The following is a 22,148-nucleotide window of genomic DNA, read 5'->3' as shown; positions in this document are numbered from 1 at the left end:
TTTTAATAAGAGAGTCTTAAAGCGCGCGCACACACACACACACACAAACACGAATCTACATTCGCTTAGCTTCTACACCTTTAATTTCTACTATTGTTCCCTATGATTTAGTTCCAAACTAAACAATAACCCAAGAGGAAGGGGAACTAATGGAAGGATGAATAACTGTTGGTTCATTTTTCATTCCTCCATTCATTAATATTTATTTTGAGTGACTACCATGTGCCAGCCCTATGCTGGGCACTGGACATACAACCAACATTGAGCATGATACAGTCTCTACTCCTCAGCACCTTATCTAGTGGATTAGACAAATGAATGGGGAAGGAAGAAAAGTAAATATGTACAGCAATATAATGCAGCTATGTCCATCTCAGGCTTCCAAACTGTGCATATTGAATAGGTGACTAGGACGAATTCTAAGGACATCGAAATCACGAATTAAGATGGAGAAAGGGGAAGGGAAAGAAATACCCAGAGCAGTAGTTCTCATAAGGTATTAATTCCCTCAGGGCATTCTGGAAGCCTGTGGGGACATCCAGGTTGTCCAAAGTGGAAGAATTAAAGGCATTTAGAGGTAAGGAATACTAGATTTCTGTAATGTATGACAGTGTCCTGAATAACTTTCAGAGATCATTTCAGGCTTCCTCTGAAATGATATACATACAATAATATACAAATAAGTGTGGTCTGTTATTACTTAGACCTAACAATACATTTTTATCTTTTATTTTTCTTATGATTCTTTTATAGTGTAGTTTATCTTACTTCTCTTAAATCCAATCTTACACATTTTAGCTGGTGCACCTGACTATTTCCCTTATCTTCTAGTATAGCAGTATCTATTACAATACATAACATATATTATTTTCCTTTTATTTTACATTTATTTATCTAAAACATTATTTTAAAATATTATGTCTGTGGCTACTATTATTTATGAATTTCATTTCATAGTAAATAAAGTGTCTTATTAACAACTATTATAAAAAGTAGGAGAGTTTCAAACTAATAAAGTCATTCTCAAATTTATTAATTTGAGAATTACCAATCTAGATCTGGAAAAGGGTGTGTTAATCCCCATCTAAAACTCGCAATGATTTGCTTTAAATTAAATTGACTTTAAATACTAGAATGAAGATGGTAAAAAAACAAAAACAGAAACAAAAAAACCCTCCAAAATCCTTTAAAAAAAAGGACTTTGAGCCCCAGAATAAGGCAAATTATTTAAGACTACTCTTCTAGAGCTAAGAACAAGAACAACAAAAACAACAACAACAACAACAACAAAAAAAACTCATCAAGAGAGCAGGTTAGTGAATGGAAAAAGAATTTTGGAAATTAAGACAAGGATCCTTAGATTGGTTCCTAAAAAATAAAGCAGGTGAAAGAAGACACACTTAGCTATTAAAGTTTCTCCAATAACTGCATAAAAATAAGCATATTTTAGGTTAACAAAATGAATATTAACTGCTGATCTTGGGAGAAATGTATTACAGCAAATTGATTTCTCACTAGAAAATGTCATGAGAGCTATTCAAACCTAACAGTATTGTGTCCGCAACTCTTAACAATACTGCTTCACAGCTGTCTCCCTGAATATGAGAACATGTCTGTCCTTGTGGCACAAACTGGCAAATTTAATTAAGCTGCTGCAGCAACAAGATGCTGACTCAGATATGCCAGAGTAGGAATGTCAAGAAATTCTAGCAGTTTAAATTGGCTACATTCAGCAAAGAATGAAATGGCAGCACATCAAGATCATTTCTGTGTGCAGTGCTGTCAAAATCTTCATCAGGGTGCAAGCCAAAAGCATCTGACAGGTTTTTCTATCTACATTTACGACATTATATTTTATTTAAGTTGATGGTTTGAAGTTTTTCCCCTTCATTTTGTCAACTACCCATTCTCCTTTTTTACTTTAAGTTTCTATGAAAAGAAAAAGTGCAGAATTCAAAACTTAGTTTCCTATGCTTTAGGTCTCCTGGTTTAGGCAGCTTCTTGAAGTAGCATTTGGAAATGGAGCTTCTAACCTTCATCTACACTCTATTTGTACCTCCTAAACTTGATGTACTTCTCTATATTAAAATTTTTTCTTCTTTTTTATTTGAAGCTACTTTCCCCTTTGTTGACTTAAAACTCAGTTACAAATATCCATAGCCAGAAAATTATTTTTAAAAAGCAAAATTTTACCTTGTAGTGGAGTGGGAAGGGTTGAATAAAAAAAACAACAAACCCTATCTTTGAAAGTACCATGATTGGAGGTTATTAACATTTTTTCAAATGTGTTATTTATAGAACACAAAAAAAATGCAAAATTGGGGCTAGTAAATTTATATTCTTCCTAGTTTCTCCACTAAGAAAACAGTGGTGATTTGACGTAGTCTGAAAATCTGTTCTTACTGCCATTAAACTAACAGCAAAAAAAAAGACTACAAACATGAAATCAATAACGTGTCTTTATTTCTTCTATACTAAAAGGTATAATATACTAATAAATTATTTTATGTTACAGAGAAATCTAAAGAAAAACAATATTATAAGAAAAAAAATTTTAGGTGTTGTGTATTCAATTTACATATGATGTCCTCCCCCATATGTATTTCTCCCTTATGTATTCTATACGACTATAACGCACATTTGGGATATGCTGAATAGAATCGGACTCAAAAAGAACCATAGAATAATTAAGAAGCAGGAGTAGGATGATGAAGATTACTGTTAGAAATTTTTAGTCTGAAAAGCTGAGACTGAGATAAGAGTTAATTTTTTTTTTAAGGGTAAAGATATATGTGCACTAATTCCCAGGACACTGGAATTGGTAGATGTTCTATGATTCAAGTAAACAAAGGCAATTCTTGAATTGATAGTAAGTTTTTCGTTTGTTTTTTTTCCTTTTAGGGACGCACCTGCGGCATATGGAGTTTCCCAGGCTAGGGGGCGAATTGGAGCTGTAACTGCTGGCCTTTACCACAGTCACAGCAATGCCGGATCCGAGCCATGTCTGCAACCTACAGCACAGCTCACGACAATGCCGGATCCTTAACCCACTGAGAGAGGCCAGGGATCGAACCTGTGTCCTCATGGATACTAGTCAGATTAATTTCCACTGAGCCATCACGGGAACTCCGAATTGATAGTAAGTTCTACGAAATTAGTTATCTCCAAGAAATGATACAAGTTGAATTTTAAAAAATAGCTTTTGAAAAATATCTACAGATGCACATAGTGACAGGGAATCTTATTGTTTTAACCTTCTGTAGTTGATATTAGCAAAGACATTGTAATTATGCACTTTGGCAAGAAATGTTGCTCCTGAGATTACCTCTTTAAAAAGTTTATTTTTGAAAATGTCTTTTTAATACAACTTCTGCTTGCCTTTATGTGAACTTACCTATTCATCTGATGGAATAAAAAAAAAAAAATAAAAAAAAAACCCACACTTGTTTCTTTAGTGTTTGATGGCAATCTGAAAACATCTATAAAAATTAAAGTCAGACACACCGTCCTCTCCTAGGAACTTATCTTTATACTGGATATATAAAAAGGATGCTGGGGAGTTCCCTTGTGATGCAGTGGATTAAGGATCATCACTGAAGCAGCTCGGGTTGCTGCTATGGTGTGGGTTTGATCCCTGGCTAGGGAACTTCCACATGCCATGGGCATGGCCAAAATAAATAAATAAATACGTAAATGCTCATTGTTTATAACAGCAAAGAAATGGAGACAAACTAAATGAATATCCAAGGAAGCAATTAATTGATTCCACTCAGAAATACCACAGTCAGCAGAAAACTAGGAAAGTGAGACATCTCCATAGTCAAGACCTCACTGATTCTGAGAGGAGCAGTTTTAGTAGCCTAAGGAGGGTAGAAAGCAGATTAGAGTGTGATGTTTAATGAGAGCAAGAGGAAATGGATGTGCAGTAAGGGCAGGTTGTTTTTTAAAAAAATCTTTTTAAAATCAATTTTCTAAATCTGCCTTTTAGCTGGAAAGCTTAATCCTTTCAAAGTAACCATTGATGGGAAAGGACTTAGTAGTGCATTACTAGTTGTGTTAACAGTTTTCTGTATGTCTTATAGCTTTTTTGTCCCTCATTTCCTCCCAGCAAGCATAGATAAGTCTTTAAAGAAGTCTAAGTACAATGAGAGAAGAGATAAGAAAGTAACTAGGAGTGAAGGTGGAATCCAGGGATTGAGGCAGGAAAAACTTGATGATGTTGAAATATTGATCAAGAGAGAACAGAGATAGGAGTAAGGGGATGCTAACTGAAAGAAAGGGTACTGAAAAAGCAGGAAGAGGTGGGGTTCCATTCCATGCAGAGGCTGGAAATATGCTTCCTCCACTGCAAAAGGTGTAGAAAAAAGATGAAGTAAATATGAGCTCCCCAAAGGGAGCTCCCTAATTCCCCATTTTGCATCTTTTTAACACCCTGCCAGTAAACTTGATTACTTAGCTTCAAGGTTCATCCACAATAGAGTAGAAACAGTGGATCACAAAAGAAACAAGAGCTGTTATAGGCAGGGAAGCAGGAAGAAGAGGAAATTACCACTTAATAGGTATTTTCATACCAGAAAGGAGGAAAACCTCTATGGCAATTTGGCAATATATATTAAAATATAACATGTTTATAGAGTCTGACTAAACAATCCAATTTTCGATGAATTTATCTTACAGAAATAATTACAAGAAGTTCATTCAATGTTACTGTTTCAAATTACAAAAAAAAAGAGGAACACAAACATTTTGCAAGGAAGGACTAGCTAAAAGAATTAAAAGTATCTCTGAAAAATAAAGTAATATGTAACCATTAAGATTAAGCTTACAGACCTCTGGTGGCCTAGTGGTTAAGGATTTGGCATTATCATTCCTGTGGATCAATCTGATACCTGGCCTGGGAACTTGTGCACGCCACAGGTGTGGTCAAAAAAATCTAAAGAAGATTGAACTAATGAAGGGGTATAAAATGCCCAAAATAATATTTTAAATGAAAAAAGAAAACCGCAAAACAGTTTCATAGTGTTTACAGTATTTTATAGTATTTATAGTATGATCCCATTTTTTAAAAAAAGGTATTTGTTCATGTGTGGAGAGAGGTCCAAAATGACGGATATATTAACAAAAAGTGGTCATTTTGGGGTATTGGGTTTCTCTATTTTCTAATTTTTACATTCCTATAACTTGAATGTTTAATAGTGGATATAGTTAGATATGAAACTTTAACTATCAGAAAAACAACAATCAAAAATGGAAATAACCAAGTAAATAAACATATTACCTGTTAGATAAAATATACAGTTCTTTTAAACTTGGAGCCATGGAATGATCCTTATAATTTTCTCGAGAGAAAAATGTCTTAAGGCCATTTTTTGGGGAAACATCCCTATAAAACAAAGTAATTTATGTGAATTTGACAATTTACAAACTCATAGTAGATTAAGAAGCATAATGATACAACTGTAGTTTATAACAGGAAGGTCCCCTATATCCCCTCCCCAGAAAACTACCTCTTAATAATTTTAATTTCATGTGTCAGATGTGTGAGTTTAGATGTCTGGACAACATTTACCCTAGGCCCATTCTGAAATTCTCCAATTCCAAGAACCAGCCTTGCTTTTTGCTTCAGTATCCATCAGAGATATTCGAGAGTTAAAGATAGAATAGATTGAAGTATCATAAAGGGTCTCTCAGGGCAAGGCTCACCTCAGGCTGTCTGGCATAATATTAAGATATTTGATTGCTGAAAGAAAATACTTCCCAACCTATTTCTGTTTCATTCATTATTGTGCTAGGCCAAAAAGACACCATAAAGATTGATTATCCAACTATTTTTAACTTGGCAAATGTGACAAATGTGTGCCTCTACTAAAACCACTTGTAAGGTCACATATAATTTTCCATTTATAACTAATTTATAGACTAATATATTAGAGTCAATGCTTTCCATATAGTAAGTACCCAATAAATGCTGGTTGAATGAAAGAATTTAAAAATTAAAAATATTGAGAAACGTTAATCTAGGGTGTACAAGGATTAGTAGGCTTCTGTAGAAAATGGACAGTTCCAAGGGCTGTAATACTATGTAAAGGCTCTAAACCATATTTGGTTTCACAATGTCAATGGCATAGAAGAACAGCAGTGCAGCATTTGAACACATTCTTAACGGCAAGGTACATAAATGTGCATGCATCTGAAAACTTAAAGTAAATTAATCAAATGGCAACTTGTGGCTGGCCCATTCCTAAAACAGGAAATTCTAGCATATTTGTTCCCAACTCATTTCTTACTATTTTTTAAAGCTATCTAAAAAAACAAAGATTAAGGTACAAATGATAAAATTAAAATATCTTATTTGTTATATGTCAGATAGTTTCTTATTACTTGTTATGGTACTATACCTATGACATCTCATTAAATTCTCAAGTTTCTGCATAACATAAAAAAATAAAGTGGGAGTTCCCGTCGTGGCGCAGTGGTTAACGAATCCGACTAGGAACCATGAGGTTGCGGTTCGGTCCCTGCCCTTGCTCAGTGGGTTAACGATCCGGCGTTGCCGTGAGCTGTGGTGTAGATCGCAGACTCGGCTCGGATCCCGCGTTGCTGTGGCTCTGGCGTAGGCCGGTGGCTATGGCTCCGATTCGACCCCTAGCCTGGGAACCTCCATATGCTGCGGGAGCAGCCCAGGAAATAGCAGAAAAAGACCAAAAAAAAAAAAAAAAAAACCAAAGTGATGGACCTCAGGAATCGTGAGCTCCTTGGAGGAAGGGTAATAAACAAATACTTACATGAGCAGGTAGTGATTTTATTTACTTGATAAGTTTGACATGTTATACTTTGTAAATTTAAGGTGTACTGTGTGTTACATTGATAACATTTCTACATTGTAATAAGATTGCCAGTGAAGGAATATTTATTACATTACATCATTACAGACAACATTATTGTCTATTTTCATTATACTGAAGCACTTACTGATCGAATCTTGAGTCTGGCAATATTTTAGTCATCTTTGTAATCTCATGTAACTTTTGTATTCTCTTCTGCTAGCAACCTTCTTTGCTAGCAAAGAGTAGATGCTCAGTAAATGTGTGTCATATAGATAAAAAGCAGCACCTACATTTCTACAATGCCACTATATTACTTAATAGAGTTCTCTATTTGTGAAGTTCTCCAACACTTTTAAAATCAGTCTGTGCCATATGGATCAATGGAACAGAAGAGAGAGCCCAGAAATAAGCCCACACACCTACAGTCAACTAATCTTCAACAAAGGAGGCAAGAATATAAAATGCGAAAAAGTCTCTACAGCAAGTGGTGCTGGAAAGCATGTAAATCAATGAAATTAGAACACACCCTCACACCATGAACAAAAATAAACTCAAAATGGCCTAAAGACTTAGACATAAGACATGATACCATAAAACTCCTAGAAGAGAACATAGGCAAAATATTCTCTGACAAATCGTACAAGTGCTTGTTTAGATCTCCCAAGGCAATAGAAATAAAAGCAAAAATAAACAAATGAGACCTAATCAAACCTACAACCTTTGCACAGCAAAGGAAACCATAAACAAACCCAAAAAGTCAACCTACAGAATGACAGAAAATATCTGCAAACAATGCAACCAATGGGACTTTATTTCCAAAATAAACAAACAACTCATGTAACAAAACAATAAAAAAAAAAAAATCAAAAAATGGGCAGAAGGCGTTCCTATCATGGCTCATTAGTAATGAACCTGACTAGTATTCATGACGATGCAGGTTCAATCCCTGGACTCGCTCAGTGGGTTAAGGATCTGGCACTGATATTTATTACAGTTGCTGTGGCGGAGGCTGGCAGCTGTAGCTCTTATTCAACCCCTAGCCTGGAAAGGTCAATATGCTCCAAGTGCAGCCCTAAAAAGCCAATAAAATAAAATAAAATATAGGGGGCAGAAGACCTAAACTGACATATGAAAAGATGCTCAACATCACTAATTATCAGAAAAATGCAAATCAGCACTACAATGAGGTACCATCTCACAATGGTCAGAATATTAAAAAGTCTGTAAGTGCTGGAGAAGGTGTGGAGAATATGGAACCCTCCTACAATGCTAGTGGGAATGTAAGTTAGTACAACCACTATGGAAAACAGCATGGAGGCTCCTCAGAAAACTAAAGATACAATTATCATATAATCCAGACAAAACTATCATTCAAAAAGACACATGTACTCCTATGTTCACAGCAGCACTACTGACAGTAGCTAAGACATGGAAACAACGTAAAGGTCCACTGACAGATGAATGGATTAAAAAGATGTGATATGTACATATACAGATATATATACATACACGTGCACGCGCGCGCACACACACACACACACACACACACATATACAATGGACTACTACTCAGCCATGAGAGAAGAACAAAATAATGCCATGAATAGCCAAATGGATACAACTAGAGATTATCATACTAAGTGAAGTAAATCAGAAAAAGAAAGACAAATACCGTATAATATCACTTATATGTGGAATCTAAAACATGGCACAAATGAACCTGCTTACAAAACAGAATCATAGACATAGAGAACAGACTTATAGTTTCCAAAAAGAGGGGACAGGAGAGGGATGGACTGGGAGTTTGGGGTTAGCAGATGCAAACTGCTGCATTTAGAATGGATAAACAACAAGGTCCAACTCTATGGCACAGGGAAGTTGATCCAGTCTCCTGGAATAGAGCATGATGGAAAAGAATATAAAGAAGTATGTATATATATGTATAACTGAGTTGCTTTGCTGCTGCACAGCAGAAATTGGCACACTGTAAATCAACTATACTTTAATAAAAATAAATAAAATACGGTTTGTGCATTTATATCATCACTTGATATAGATTCCAATCTAACAAAAAAAGCTGTCTATTCTTAAAAAGAGTCTATTCTTATATAGAAATGGGCTAGGATCTTGAACACAAAAAAATTCCACTATCTTACTTCACTAAGACCAACAATAAATACATGATTAAGTTATACCTAGAAGCAATCTAAGTGGTGAATTGTTTTCACTTTAGAAGTGCTCAGAAGTCGAAGATGAGAATGGGTTAAGTTCTAAGCCACTGAACTTATCCTCTTTTTGTTTCCTCCAAATCTCTCCAGGCCAGACACCCTCCTTTCCTAATCCAGCCACCAGAGCCACTTCAATCTTTAGGAGATTACAAACAGATGTAACTCACCAGTTCAGCCTTGGTTCACCCATGGCCATCATGGAACTCTTACTCCTAGATTTCTGCTTCCCTCTGGTTCACAAAGTTCACAATTCTGCTGCCTGGTAGTGCAGGTGCCTGAGAAGGCAGGATTTCTCTAGAATTTACACTCAACTGAGGAAAAACAAAAGGTCAAGATTAAAAGCAGGTAATTGGCCGGGCCAGACACTGTTAACTCAGGTGAAGCAAGAACCTGTTCCTATCACCGGTTGGTCCTCAACTTAGACATCTAAATTAGAAAACAGCAGAGGAACATTCCTAAGGTCTTTCAGGCACAGCAGCGAGGCTGATGGAGGATCAGTTTTTCTCCATTTAACTTGTTCCAGGAGGGTCTCAGGACACTGTCTGAAGAAATAAGATCAAAACAGAATGGTGTTCTCATTGCTCACATACTAGATCACCTGAGGGCATGGGGTTCGGTCTCAACTCAGCTCCCCAACTTGATTCTCTTACTGCCAAAATAAATCTTGCTTCCAAGATTTTCCCAACCCTATACTGTTAAGAAGCAGATTCTGGCAAACGACACGGGACCGAAGTTCTCTATCAAGAATCTTTCCAAGAAAACCACACTTTTGAGACTGACGTCCAGATAACTTATGGGACACTGTGACACTTCACAGGATCATTCAGAGAAATCACCAGGACTATAAATCTGCCCTGAACATCCCCACTGCCTGCTCAGTGCTTTTGTTGCCAACCCGGCCAGAGTGATAAGCAGAGTTTGTAAGCAACAAACAGTCAAGTGCAGGAGTAGATCTCTGCGGAGTGGGCCGGCCTCACTTCACCCATCTCACCCACTCCCACTTCTGCCCAGTGTGGGGCTGGGGCCGGAGAGCCTATGAAGGTAGAAGGATGGCTGAGGGAAAGGGGACCAAGGGAGAATTATGATTCCTGGAAGGCAGTAAAGCCGCGAGCAAAGCCGGGGGAGGGGGCCGCCCCAGCACTGGTGCGGAGGGTCCTGGCCCGGACGAGGGGCCGCCATGTTCTGTTCTCCCGCCCGTCACGAACCCGCCCTCCCCACCGCGTCTCTGCCGCAGAGCAGCCTTTCAGCCCACCTCGTGGTCCGCGGCGGCTTGGGCGCGGGCCGCGAACCGCAGGCAACTCACACACCCCACCACCACCACACGCCTCTCACTGTCGCGCGCCCCTCGGGAAGGCCTTATTTAAAGGAGGTGGCCGCGCCGCCTCGGCCCTGCGTGATGACATCATCAGAGAGGTGGTGGGCGGGGCCCTGCCACTGGAAAGGGACGTCCCCCCACCCCCTCCGCTTACTCCTGGTAGTTCAGCTGGAAGCTGTGTAACACGCTTTTCTGAAGTACACCTGGCTGAAGGGGCCGGTGCTGTGTACTGTCCTAGAACGTCCTCTGCTTTGAGGGGAATCATAAACTGGAAGGAGGACAGACGACAAATACAGTACTGGAAAGACCCAGACTTGGTTATGCCCTTATGCAAGTGTCTGTTTTACTCCTAATCAATAAAGTGGAGATAGTACGATCACCTACTTAGTAGGGTTTTAGAAAGGAGTAAATGAAATAAGGGAGGAAGCTGTGCTCAGCACTGTACATGGCACATAGTCGCACTCCTATTCCATTCTCCTCCCATTTTATTTTATTTTACTTTATTATTATTACTACTATTTTTTAGGGCCGCAGGCAACTCACACACCCCACCACCACATGGATACAACTAGCAGAAAAAGACCAAAAAAAAATATGCTGCATCATATGGAAGTTTCCAGGCTAGGAGACTAATGGAACTGCAGCTGCTGGCCTACACCACAGCAATGCAGGATCTGAGAGGCATCTGCGACTACACCACAGCTCATGGCAAGGCCAGATCCCTAACCCACTGAGCGAGGCCAGGGATCAAACCAGCATCCTCATAGATGCTAGCCCAATTCCTTAACCACTGAGCCACATCGGGAACTCCCTCTCCTCACATTTTAGGTGACACCATCCACCAGCAGTCACTCTGGCTCTCACACTAGTTTTATTTCTATTCATCCAGCAAAGGTTTATTGAGCACTTACAATTTGTGCTTGGTACTGCATAGCATAGGACTCAGGCCCAATATGGGCTTTTCCAAGAGCTTTTGATCATTGGGAATCTAAGATATACACATTAAATAATTGATTACAAAAAGAAATAGAAAGTGATATGCTGTAGAAGAGAGTTATTATAGAAAAGGTAGTGTGAGTTCAGAGAGGGAGAGAAATTACTAGTGAGAGGGATAGAAAGCAGATTTGAATAGCTAAAGACATCTACTGAGCACTTACATATCAGCTACCACATTGGGCACTTGACATGTCAGCTCATTTGAAGAATTTAAAGTATGTGGGTTATGTGAAAGGACATTCTAGACAGAGACCAGCACAAGGAGCTGCATAAACCTCTTACATGAACAGAGTACAGTTTGTATGCTAGCAGGAAAGCCTGTTCTAAATTTAGAATGATTTCTGATACTTTTTAAAATTATGTTTACCTAAGAATTATGCTTATGCTAAAAATCTCCCTTGAGTACAGGCAGTTTAGGTAGTTTATTTTGCCTGCCATGCAAGGTCTCTGAAAGTGTGGTAGAGGGAAGATGTTTGGAAAAATATGTTAGGACCAGACCACAGAAGACCTTATAAGCCAGACTAAGGATTTTAACTTTATTTTCTAAGAAATGCAATGCTGTGTGGAGAGGGAAACTTATAAGTAGAGGAATGACACAATCAGAATTTCTATGTTTTAGGATGTTTATCTGGAATTGTACTGAATGAGTTGTAGGAAGAGGCCAGTAGTTAGGAGACAGTGCTTGCAGGTGCTTACAAATCAACTGGTGCAGTGCCTAGCACCATGGGGTAGCATTTCTAATTAGGTGAGTGACAGTGATACATATACTAGGGTACAGGTAGACATCAAGGCAGTGTAGAAGTTTAAGTGTTGAGTACCATCCTGCAAAGCGTGTAGTCAGTGTTGGGAGTCCTGTCCTAGTCTTCAGCCACTGCTCAAGAATATTGCTCAAGAATTGTTCAAGCACTCATGCTGCTGGGGTGCATCAGCCCATACTGGTGTGGTATGTTAATATCACCAGACAGGGCCTGTGTTGAGATTACAATGTATCATTAAACAGCATGCTCTGGCTTAGTGTATCTGAGTTCTGATGCTTGCAAGATAGCATACAGAATCACAGTTTTAGAGCCAGAAGGAACTTTGGAGATATCTAGTCCAACTCTCTCGTTTTCCTGATGAGGAGACTGAGGACTACATTGTCAAGCGACTTTTCCAACATTACATGATCAATGAAAAAGCTGATACTGCAAGTCAGTTCTCATAACTTTTTTTGCCATTTCAATATATTAAATACGTACATCCTTTATTCCTGAAAATATCTATTTTCAGGTGTAATCTATGTACCATAAAATTCACCCATTTTAGTTGGTTATCATACCCTGATTTTTAGTAAGTATACAGTTTTTCGATTGTTTATCTTTTTAGGGCTGCACCCGCAGCATTTGGAAGTTCTCAGGCTAGGGGTCAAATCAGAGCTGTAGCTGCTGGATCCAAGCCACAACTCTGGATCCGAGCCACATCTTCGACCTACACCACAGGTCACAGCAATGCCGGATTCTTAACCAACTGGGCAAGGCCAGGGGTTGAACCTGTGTCCTCATGGATACTGGTTGGATTCATTACCCCAGAGCCACGATGGCAACTCCAAGTGTACAGTTTTGCAACCATCAACACTACCAAGTTTTAGAATATTTCCATTACCCTGAAAAACCTTGCATGCTCATTTATAGTTAATCTCTCTTCCCACTCCAGCTCCAGGCCAACACGAAGCTGCTTTATGATTCTACAGACTTGACTGTTCTGGAAATTTCATGTAAATGAACTCATATAATACACAGTGTTTCACATCTGGATTCTTTCTCCCATTTTTGAGGATCATCCATGTAGTAGCAGGTATTACTAGTTGTTGTTTTTGCTGAATAGTAGCACATTTATGTATATGCCCCCTTTTGCTTTCAATATTTAATGGATGTTAGATGGTTTCTGCTTTTTGGCCATCATGAATAATATTGGTGTGAACATTTGTATACAGGTCTTTGTGTTTTCATTTCCCTTAGACAGACACCTAGGAATAGAATTGTTGGGTTGTATGGTAAATTTGTATTCAACTTTTTAAGATACTGCCAAACTGTTTTCCAAAGTGATAGTTACATGTTATTCTGTAGATATTCAAGCAGAAGGACAATTTGGTCTCCATTTCTGCTAAACTGAGAAATAAGCAAACTCAAAAGTTGAATGAGAAGCCAATTTCATTTTGACAGAATTTATAATAGTAGGTGCTCACTTTGAGTTTATCAAATGATTCATTAGACTGATATTTCAAAAGGAACTCTTAAAACTGCAAGCACTTGGCTAAAGTGAAATTATCAGAGCTGTTATTACATGTATATTTCTTCTTGTAGACCAAATCAAGATAAAGAAACATGTGTGATCATCTATTTTTTATCAGTACCCAGTTATTTTCCTACCCCTTAGCTAACGAGCTTCCTTTGCTTGATTTGGGGTGAACTTGGCCTTAGAGAGTTTATGGCTGGTAACTGCTTTACCCATGGAATTGTTTCATGAATTTATAATCATCCATAAGTTCCTTTCAAAGTGAGAATCCAGAAATAGCCCTCTAGCAAAGAGGTTTCAATCTGGTAATGGATTCAGAGACTAATGGGGGAAATGTTGCCAATAGTAGTTTGTTCAAATCAGGCTTTTCAGCAATAAATGGTATTTCAAGTGGGGAGGGATTTAGCATTACTCCTGAAAAAATACTGGCTATGCTGCGTCTAGGATATGCTGTGTCAGAACAGAATGGCCACAGTTTTCAAATTATTCAGAAGATAATATTTTCTACAGTATATTTTGCTGTATTCTGTATAACATGGTCTCTGGGCTAAAAAGGAGACCAGCAATAATTGTTCATCTGAATGCTGGTCTTAAAAAAAAATTTTTTTTATTGAAGTATAGTTGATTTAAAATGTTGTGTTAGCTTCTGGTATACAGCAAAGTGATTCATATATATATATACATATATATATGAATTATATATATTTTCATATTCTTTTTCACTTTGGTTTATTACAGGGATATTGAATATAGTTCCTGCTGCTCTACAGTAGGACGTTGTTGTTTATCTATTTTATCTATAATTGTTTGTAGCTGCTAATCCCAAACTCCTAATTTATCCGTCCTCTACCCCTTTTTTCACTTTGGTAATCATAAATTTGTTTTCTTTGTCTATGAGTATGCTTTTATTTTTATAAATAACTTCATTTGTGTATTTTAGATTCTACATATAAATGATATCGTATGGTATTTGTCTTTCTCTGACTTACTTCACTTAGTATGATAATCCTTACACCCATCCATGTTGCTATGGCAAAATTTCATTCTTTTTTTAAGGCTGAGTGATATATATCATATCTTTTTGCATATCTACAGAATAAAGTGGAACAATCACTTTGGAAGATAGTTTGGCAATGTCTTAAAAAGCCGAACATAACAATTCTATTCCTAGGTGGCCAAGGAAAATGAAAACACAAGGGCTCGTATACAAAGGTTCACACCAATATGTATACCATATATTCTTTATCTGTTCATCTGTCAATGGACATTTAGTTTGCTTCCATGTCTTGGCTATTGTGAATAGTGCTATTATGACCATTGGGATGCATGTACCTTTTTGAATTAGAGTTTTCTCCAGGTATGTGCCCAGGAGTGGGATAGTTGGATCATACAGTAACGCTATTTTTGTTTTTTTAAGGAATCTCCATGCTGTTTTCCACAGTGGCTTCACCAAATTATATTCCTACCAACAGTGTAGGAGGGTTTCCTTTTGTCCACACCCTCTCCATGAATGCCGCTCTGTTTTTGTTTGTTTGTTTGTTTTAGGGCCACACCTGCGGCACATGGAAGTTCCCAGGCTAGGGTTGAATTGGACCTGTAGTCGCTGGCCTACACCACAGCCACAGCAACGCCAGATCCAGCCGTGTCTGAGACCTACATCACAGTTCACTCCAGATCCTTAACCCACTGAGCGAGGCCAGGGATCACACCCGTATCCTCATGGCTACTAGTCAGGTTTGTTAACCGCAGAGCCAAGACGGGAACTCCGAATGCTGGTCTTTTATAGGTAGCATTTAACTATCCCACTTAATGACAGCAGAGATTATTCCAAGTAGGATAATTAATCAATTATTTATATTTGTCTTTAGAATACAGTGTGTATTTTATAGGGAGGGTAAAGAAAGAATGGTAAAAGGATATGGGACTTTTTGGGACTATCATAATTCATTGTGAATGAAGCTAACACGAAAATAAACTTTTGTTCTCTAAGTACAGAACAGTTCATAGTTGAAGCAACTTCTCCCCCACAAAGAAGTCACTCTGGAATTAAAATATTGTTTGAGAAGTCTATCAAGCAGATAAACAACAAATGGATTACTGAGATATGATTATATCCTACTAGAGTCAATATTTTCCCTCCCAAGGAGAAAAAAAAATTTGGAATCAAAATAAGTGCACAAAGACTAGTTTGTTAGCTCCTTACAACATCAGAGGTAAATGACATTAGGAAAAACAGGATTTTTCTCAGCTCACAACTGGTGGTACAGGGAAAGGAAGAGTGCCTGTGAATCTAGCAGGAGGCTTCTGTCACTCTTGGGAGTCTAGGCTTGCCTGAAGAAAAGTTAGGGATCCATCAATGTGATTCATGATGTTTGTTATACACGACAATTTTGGAGATCATTTCAAATATTTATTTGACAGGTAGGTATTGTGGAAAAGGCCATCTCAATTGCCTTTATTCTGACTTCAGAATATTTTGTAATTTGAATGTGCTTGCAATTACTTTGAAAATCATTTATGATTAGGTTTCACATCATTAAAACTGTGATATTTAGCTGATGTTAACTTTGTTGGTTTGCTATGTGATCTACTTGAGAGAAGGTATGGGGCTGGGATGGGGCTATGAAAGTCCAGGTAAAGTCAGATATTTAGAAAGTCTTTGGCTTGATTCTGACATTCTATTTTGGTGATTTCTAAAGCAAAGATGACCAAGTATGGTGTGCAGTCAGGATTTCTCCACCCCTACACTCACAGCAGATATCACTGATCAGTCATGGCACCTTTCTCCTTCAAAATCCTCCATTCTTTGGAGTTCCCCTCGTGGCTCAGTGGTTAACGAATCCGACTAGGAACCATGCAGTTTCAGGTTCGATCCCTGGCCTCCTCGCTCAGTGGGTTAAGGATCTGTTGTTGCCGTAAGCTGTGGTGTAAGTCACAGACGCGGCTCCGATCCTGCGTTGCTGTGGCTCTGGTGTAGGCCAGTGGCTACAGCTCCAATTAGACCCCTAGCCTGGGAGCCTCCATATGCCCCAGGTGTGGCCCTAGAAAAGACAAAAAGACAAAAAAAAAAAAAAAATCCTCATTCTGCATTTCTGGCAGCTGCTACCAATCAACAGACCTTATCTCACAACTTGAAATTTCTTTCTTTGCTCTTTTAGATCAAAGGGTAGCTTTATGTTTTCTCCCCTGCAAAACAGAATGCATTATTATTTTTTAAAGTATAGATCTATAGACCAGTGCTTCTCTAACCTTAATATGAAAGCCAGTTGCCTGGGGATCTTGTAAAAATGCACATTCTGATTTAGTAGGCCTGGGATGGTGCCTAGGAACCTGCATTTCTAACAAGGTCAAGGTCACAGGTGATGTCAGTGCTACTGGTCTGTGGCCCTCACTTGGAAGAGCAAGATTCTATTATCCTGTTAGCTGGACACAAGATGTAAGCTAGGAAATGCTGTACAATGAAATTCAAGAACCAAGAAAAAAGAAGAAAAACCGGGCAAGTATTCCATTAGAAGCTGAAATTTTATTATAGGATAACAGTACATAAAGCACATCTAAAATTGATGTGTTCAATGCACTTTTAATAAAGGTAATGTAATATTAAAGGTACAGTTTCTAAGTACAATATAACAACATTCATATTAGAATGAAAATCGGAGTATTTAAAAGACAACATTAAATCTCTCTTTTTTTTACAGCTCGTATTTACAAAATGAATCAAAATATTTTTTTTTTTTAAATTCAGGACTCAATAAAATAACAAACAGCTGGAAATAAGCAGACTACCATAAGAGTGAATTGAAAAGAAAAACCCAATGTAAGTGAAAAGTTCGATGATCCTCTAATAAAGATCATTAGCAAAGTTTTAGTACAATACTTTTTTTAGGATTCCCATAAATGGCTTGCATTTTTAGTGTGGCAGAAAAGGAATTTTTACATACTGTACACAAAACAGACAGCATATATTTATAGGTACAGTATTACTGTTTCCAAACTTGCATGTATATTTACAGAAGGCTGAGTTTGTTACTCACAGAGTTTTGTGAAATTTGTGTGCTTAATCCTCAAGACCTACACACAATTAGAATCAGCATTTCATGTGGTCTTTTAAAATGTGGCTTTAATACTTGATTTTAGAAGAAAGTGTTAACCATAAGGCTTGGCATACTTTATAAATTTACTAAAACAACCCAGGAAAAAAGTTTGAATTGGGGCACAATTGTTGTCATTTAACAATTATCAAATGCTGACATGTGCTGGCCATTGTGCAGACACAAAGAGATACAATCTCTATCCTCAAGAAGTTTAGGATACTAAGTGATGCTTAAAAAAAAAAAAAGGTCTTAATCCCTTTCTAAGCGAAGCAGTAAGGAATGATGTGATTTGTATTAAAAGAGATTTCTCTCTAAACTGTAGCCAATTCACTTTAAAAGGTTAACTATTAGCATGAGCTCTCATTAACCACATGATTGCATTTATAATTAAGGTAACAGCAACTCTTCCATAAAAATGGAAAATGTCTAGAATTGTGGGTAAATATTCAGTGCATGGAAGCCAATAACCATGGCTCGAGAATTTATCACCTTCAATTACAAAAAGTGCAGTAAACAGAAACATTTGCTCTATATTTATAAATTGCTCAAAAATCTTTGCTAAAGATCTTACAAATTCAGTAATATTACAGAACAATTCTAATCAATATTTAATAAGGTTAACTACATCCTTAGTTAGATATTTGATATACTTTGATTTTTAACAATGCCGATAGATCTTGGGAGAATAGGTAAAAGAGTTTAACTAAGTTCATTACTAAATGACTTTTAAAATGAAGGTCCTTCACTCAGTTCATAGAACTGGTTAAGGTCATATGAACACAGAACATCCCTTGTCAAATTTGCTCTATGGCCCATATTCTGCCATAATAGTGGACATCTCTTTACTTCTCATGGCTCAGGTAGGAGGGGAAAGGTTTATTCTGCCATCAAGCCACAAGGATATTTTATATAAATGCCTATTATCTATAATAGGAGCTAAGTACACAACTCTGTCAGGTGCCAATAATAAGGTGCCTTAGTAAGAAAAAAATATTACTCCATTAAACTAGAGTGTTTCATTAGGATCTTGAAGGCCTGGCAAATTATTTTTCAGCTTAGGAGATACGGTATAAAGCCAAGTAGCAAACATAAAGTAAATACTAATACATTTTCATATATCCATATTTATAAACAAATTCACCCTATAGATGTCAAATATCCATACTAAGGAAGTAATTTTATCCTAATTAAATACACTCTAGAATAATTTATATAATGATATTATGTATTTAAAGAGAAAAGCATGTCCCAAATCCAGCACTCTGATACAGCTGCCAGTTGGGCACAGGTAGAGATATATATATATGTATATATATACAAATATATAGTTATACTCAGTGAAATTAACAAGACCCAAAGGTGGTATTGTCTAGGAATAAAAGGGTTTTTTGTTGTTGTTGTTCACAAAAGTAACGTATCTAGCACCACACATCAGAAAAACACAAAAATAGCACACTCTAGTTCTAAACAGCTATGTCTAAAATAGATTATATAGTAAAACCAGTATTATACAGCATATTGTGGATTTGATAAACAGATAAATATTTGCACTGAGTAGGCTGTTTATAATATAACATTTTTCTTATCTATACAGAATGAAAGCCAAAAAGTTAACTGTATAGAGATGTGCAGAACAACATTAAATATTATGACTCAAAAGCAGAGACGAAGGTAAATTTGAAAGAAGAGTAAGAGAGAAAATGTTTACAGGCCATTACAAGTTCTTAAGTTAATAGTAAATAAGGAATCAATTGCTCAAGTTGAAGAAAGCAGTAAACAAGAGATTGCATTTACATGCAGATGTCTAAAATTTGTATTTTTTTAAGTCTATGCACAAAAGTCATTTGTTTTATTGCTTGACATTCAGTTATGGCTAGATTATTTAACCTATTTTTTTTTCTTTGTACTTTGGAAACAAGAATATTGTTAAAGGTGCCATAAAAATGGACAACATTGAAAACGGTTTGCAAATAAACCACCTAACACTGCAGTTCTTTATACATATTAAAAGCCTTGTCTGGGGTTTGTCATATGTTAAATATATTTAAACTGGGAAAATATGTTGTAGCTTGAAGCCTCCCATTGGCCCAAACATCCAATACAAAAACACATCTCCACAAAAGGAGCAGGCAGACAATACAGGTACATTTAAAGAAGCAGCCAGCTAATGTCCTAATGTTTAAAAATTTACCACTGTTTTAGATGAGATTTCAAACCATTGTGGATAAGAAGAGAATTTTGGATTCAAGAAGATGTGTACAGTACATACGGATTTTTTTTTTTTTTTGTGAAATCATATTCACTATATTGCTCAAGAATTATCTGCATTTACATATGCAATCTGTTCAATAACCAAGTTCCTAGAAATAGTATTCATCCACATTAAAGTAATAGTGAGAAAGGAATCACACACGAACACTGGAGAGAATTTAATTGCTCTTAGAGAACAACATAATGGCACATGCAGCTGTCAAAGCTAATACCAAGCTACCTTTCATCAGCATTTTGAAGGAAAAAAGAAAAAGAAGTGTGATATTGCTAAAGTGGCAAACACACTAAATGTCAACAGCAAACACGGATTTTCTAGGCATCTATTGAAAATTCTCATAGTCACTTTCTTAACACAAGACTCCATGTTATGTTGCATTGCTGAAAACACACTGTTTCTATTTGGATTGAATTTTCTGTCACTCACCCATAAATAAATAAATGAATGTATTTATTGCTCTAAGTTCTGAGGGTCTGGTTAAACATGGAGATGCCCCATCTATGATGTCTCCTTGGTATGAAGCCAGGCTTCTGATTTATTTTAAAAATTGCACTGAGAGCCTGACAAAAATGATGTCACTTACACAAACAAATAAGCAAATAGACCCAGAAGTGAAATCGATTACTTTTTAAAGACATTGCTTGCCAGCCTTCTCTTTTCTTAAGAATGAATAATGATAGGAAGGTCTCTTTCATAAAATCTGGTGGAACCTCTTTAATAATACTAGTGTTTGGGGAATACAATGAAGATCTGCATCAAAGACTTTTAGCAACCGGTGGACATTTACTGTTGCAACTGCGTTTACGGGAACATATAGTATAAAGTTATTTTTATGGGATTCTGCTGTGTCATATCTTTATAAGTAAGAAGTGGCAACAAAATGTCACAATATATAAACATGTCAAAAACCTCTGTGTGTATATATGTATATGTGTGAGTGTGTCTGTCTGTGGGGGTGGGGGGGAGAAAAAAGATTTCTGCCATTTTTACATAGTCTTTATTATCAAAATAAGCAAGGTAATGATTTCATTTTTATCTAAACCAAATGGAGTCATCCCAACTTATGCTCTGCCATGGTGGTAAGAAAACATACAGAGCTTCTTTTTGAATGGGTATTCCAGGTGTGGAAGAATCAAAGCCAACAATTACACTGAGGTTCACTGATCTTATGGAAAGTAATATAAGGAAATATTACTTTCAAAATATTTTAAAATGCATTTCAAAAAATGTAAAATGTGGGAGTTCCCTGGTGGTCTAGTGGTTAGAACTCATTGCTTTTACTGCTGCAGCCCAGATTCAATCCCTGGTCTGGCAATTCAGATTCAACATCAAACTGCTACACACTGCAGTCAAAAAACCCCAAAAAACCAAAACAAAAAACAAAAAAACAAAAAAAAACCCCAAAACCCTCCGTAAAATGTAACCCTAAAAGCTGTCTCACACTGCTGTTTTACTGGTGGATTTGTTTGTCTTCAAATACTAAGTCTTGTATTAATTTAACAAATTAAAAACTACCAATGCAGAAGTAGAAGAATTGCATTATATAAAGGAATTTTTTGGTTTGTTTCTAGAGGAGAACACAGTGAAATGAGTTATTTGCTGGTATTTAGGGAAAAAAAAAGAAACATGTATCCACCTTTACCTCTCTCACTGCACTGATAGGGAGGGCTCTCGTGTCATGATTTTTAAAATGTTCATCCATCCTATGTAGAATTTGAAATTGTTTTTCATATCTAATGCCATAAGCATACTGACTAAGACTACTGAGAGAAAGGGTAAGTGGAGTATGCAGAACTGTATTTTGAATGATGCTTTTTGTTGGTATATTACTTATGAGTTTATCTTTTGAATGTGCTGGCATCACTTTTTACTGCTTTGGAATTTATTCAGTGTTTTTAAGCACATAAGACTGAAGAACACATACAACTTGAACTCAACAAAATGAATGACAGTGAAGAGTTTACACACACACACACACACACACATACACACACACACGCAGTTCTACACAGTTCACTTGTGCCTTGGAGGGATAGTATTATCATTATTATTAACAATACAAAACACAATTTTGTCCCAGTAGTACTGGCCACCCTGTTTTAAGAGTTTTAGAGGATCCCTGAGCACATTGTTTCTGACTCTTAAC

At 36.9% G+C, this 22,148-nt stretch overlaps 1 protein-coding gene across 5 annotated transcripts in view; it reads right to left on the bottom strand.

The window, feature by feature from the left end:
• The window catches only part of ICE2 (interactor of little elongation complex ELL subunit 2), a 69,131-nt gene extending 58,668 nt beyond the window's left edge, over positions 1-10,463 (bottom strand). For 2 of the 5 annotated variants that reach the window (XM_047766208.1, XM_047766210.1), the window contains exons 1-3: positions 10,307-10,462; positions 9,222-9,365; positions 5,279-5,383 (exon numbers count right to left, since the gene is read on the bottom strand). In XM_047766208.1, coding sequence (XP_047622164.1) covers positions 5,279-5,383; positions 9,222-9,253 — 137 coding nt within the window. In that variant the 5' untranslated portion in view covers positions 9,254-9,365; positions 10,307-10,462. Of the gene's footprint in view, positions 1-5,278; positions 5,384-9,221; positions 9,366-10,306 lie in introns of those variants that run through there. The other 3 variants (XR_007133079.1, XM_047766207.1, XM_047766209.1) reach the window with 3 other exon arrangements.
• Positions 10,464-22,148: the final 11,685 nt, after the last annotated feature.

Source organism: Phacochoerus africanus, chromosome 2, assembly GCF_016906955.1.
Source record: "Phacochoerus africanus isolate WHEZ1 chromosome 2, ROS_Pafr_v1, whole genome shotgun sequence".
Taxonomy (NCBI): domain Eukaryota; kingdom Metazoa; phylum Chordata; class Mammalia; order Artiodactyla; family Suidae; genus Phacochoerus; species Phacochoerus africanus.
This window is presented reverse-complemented; position numbering and strand designations above follow the sequence as displayed.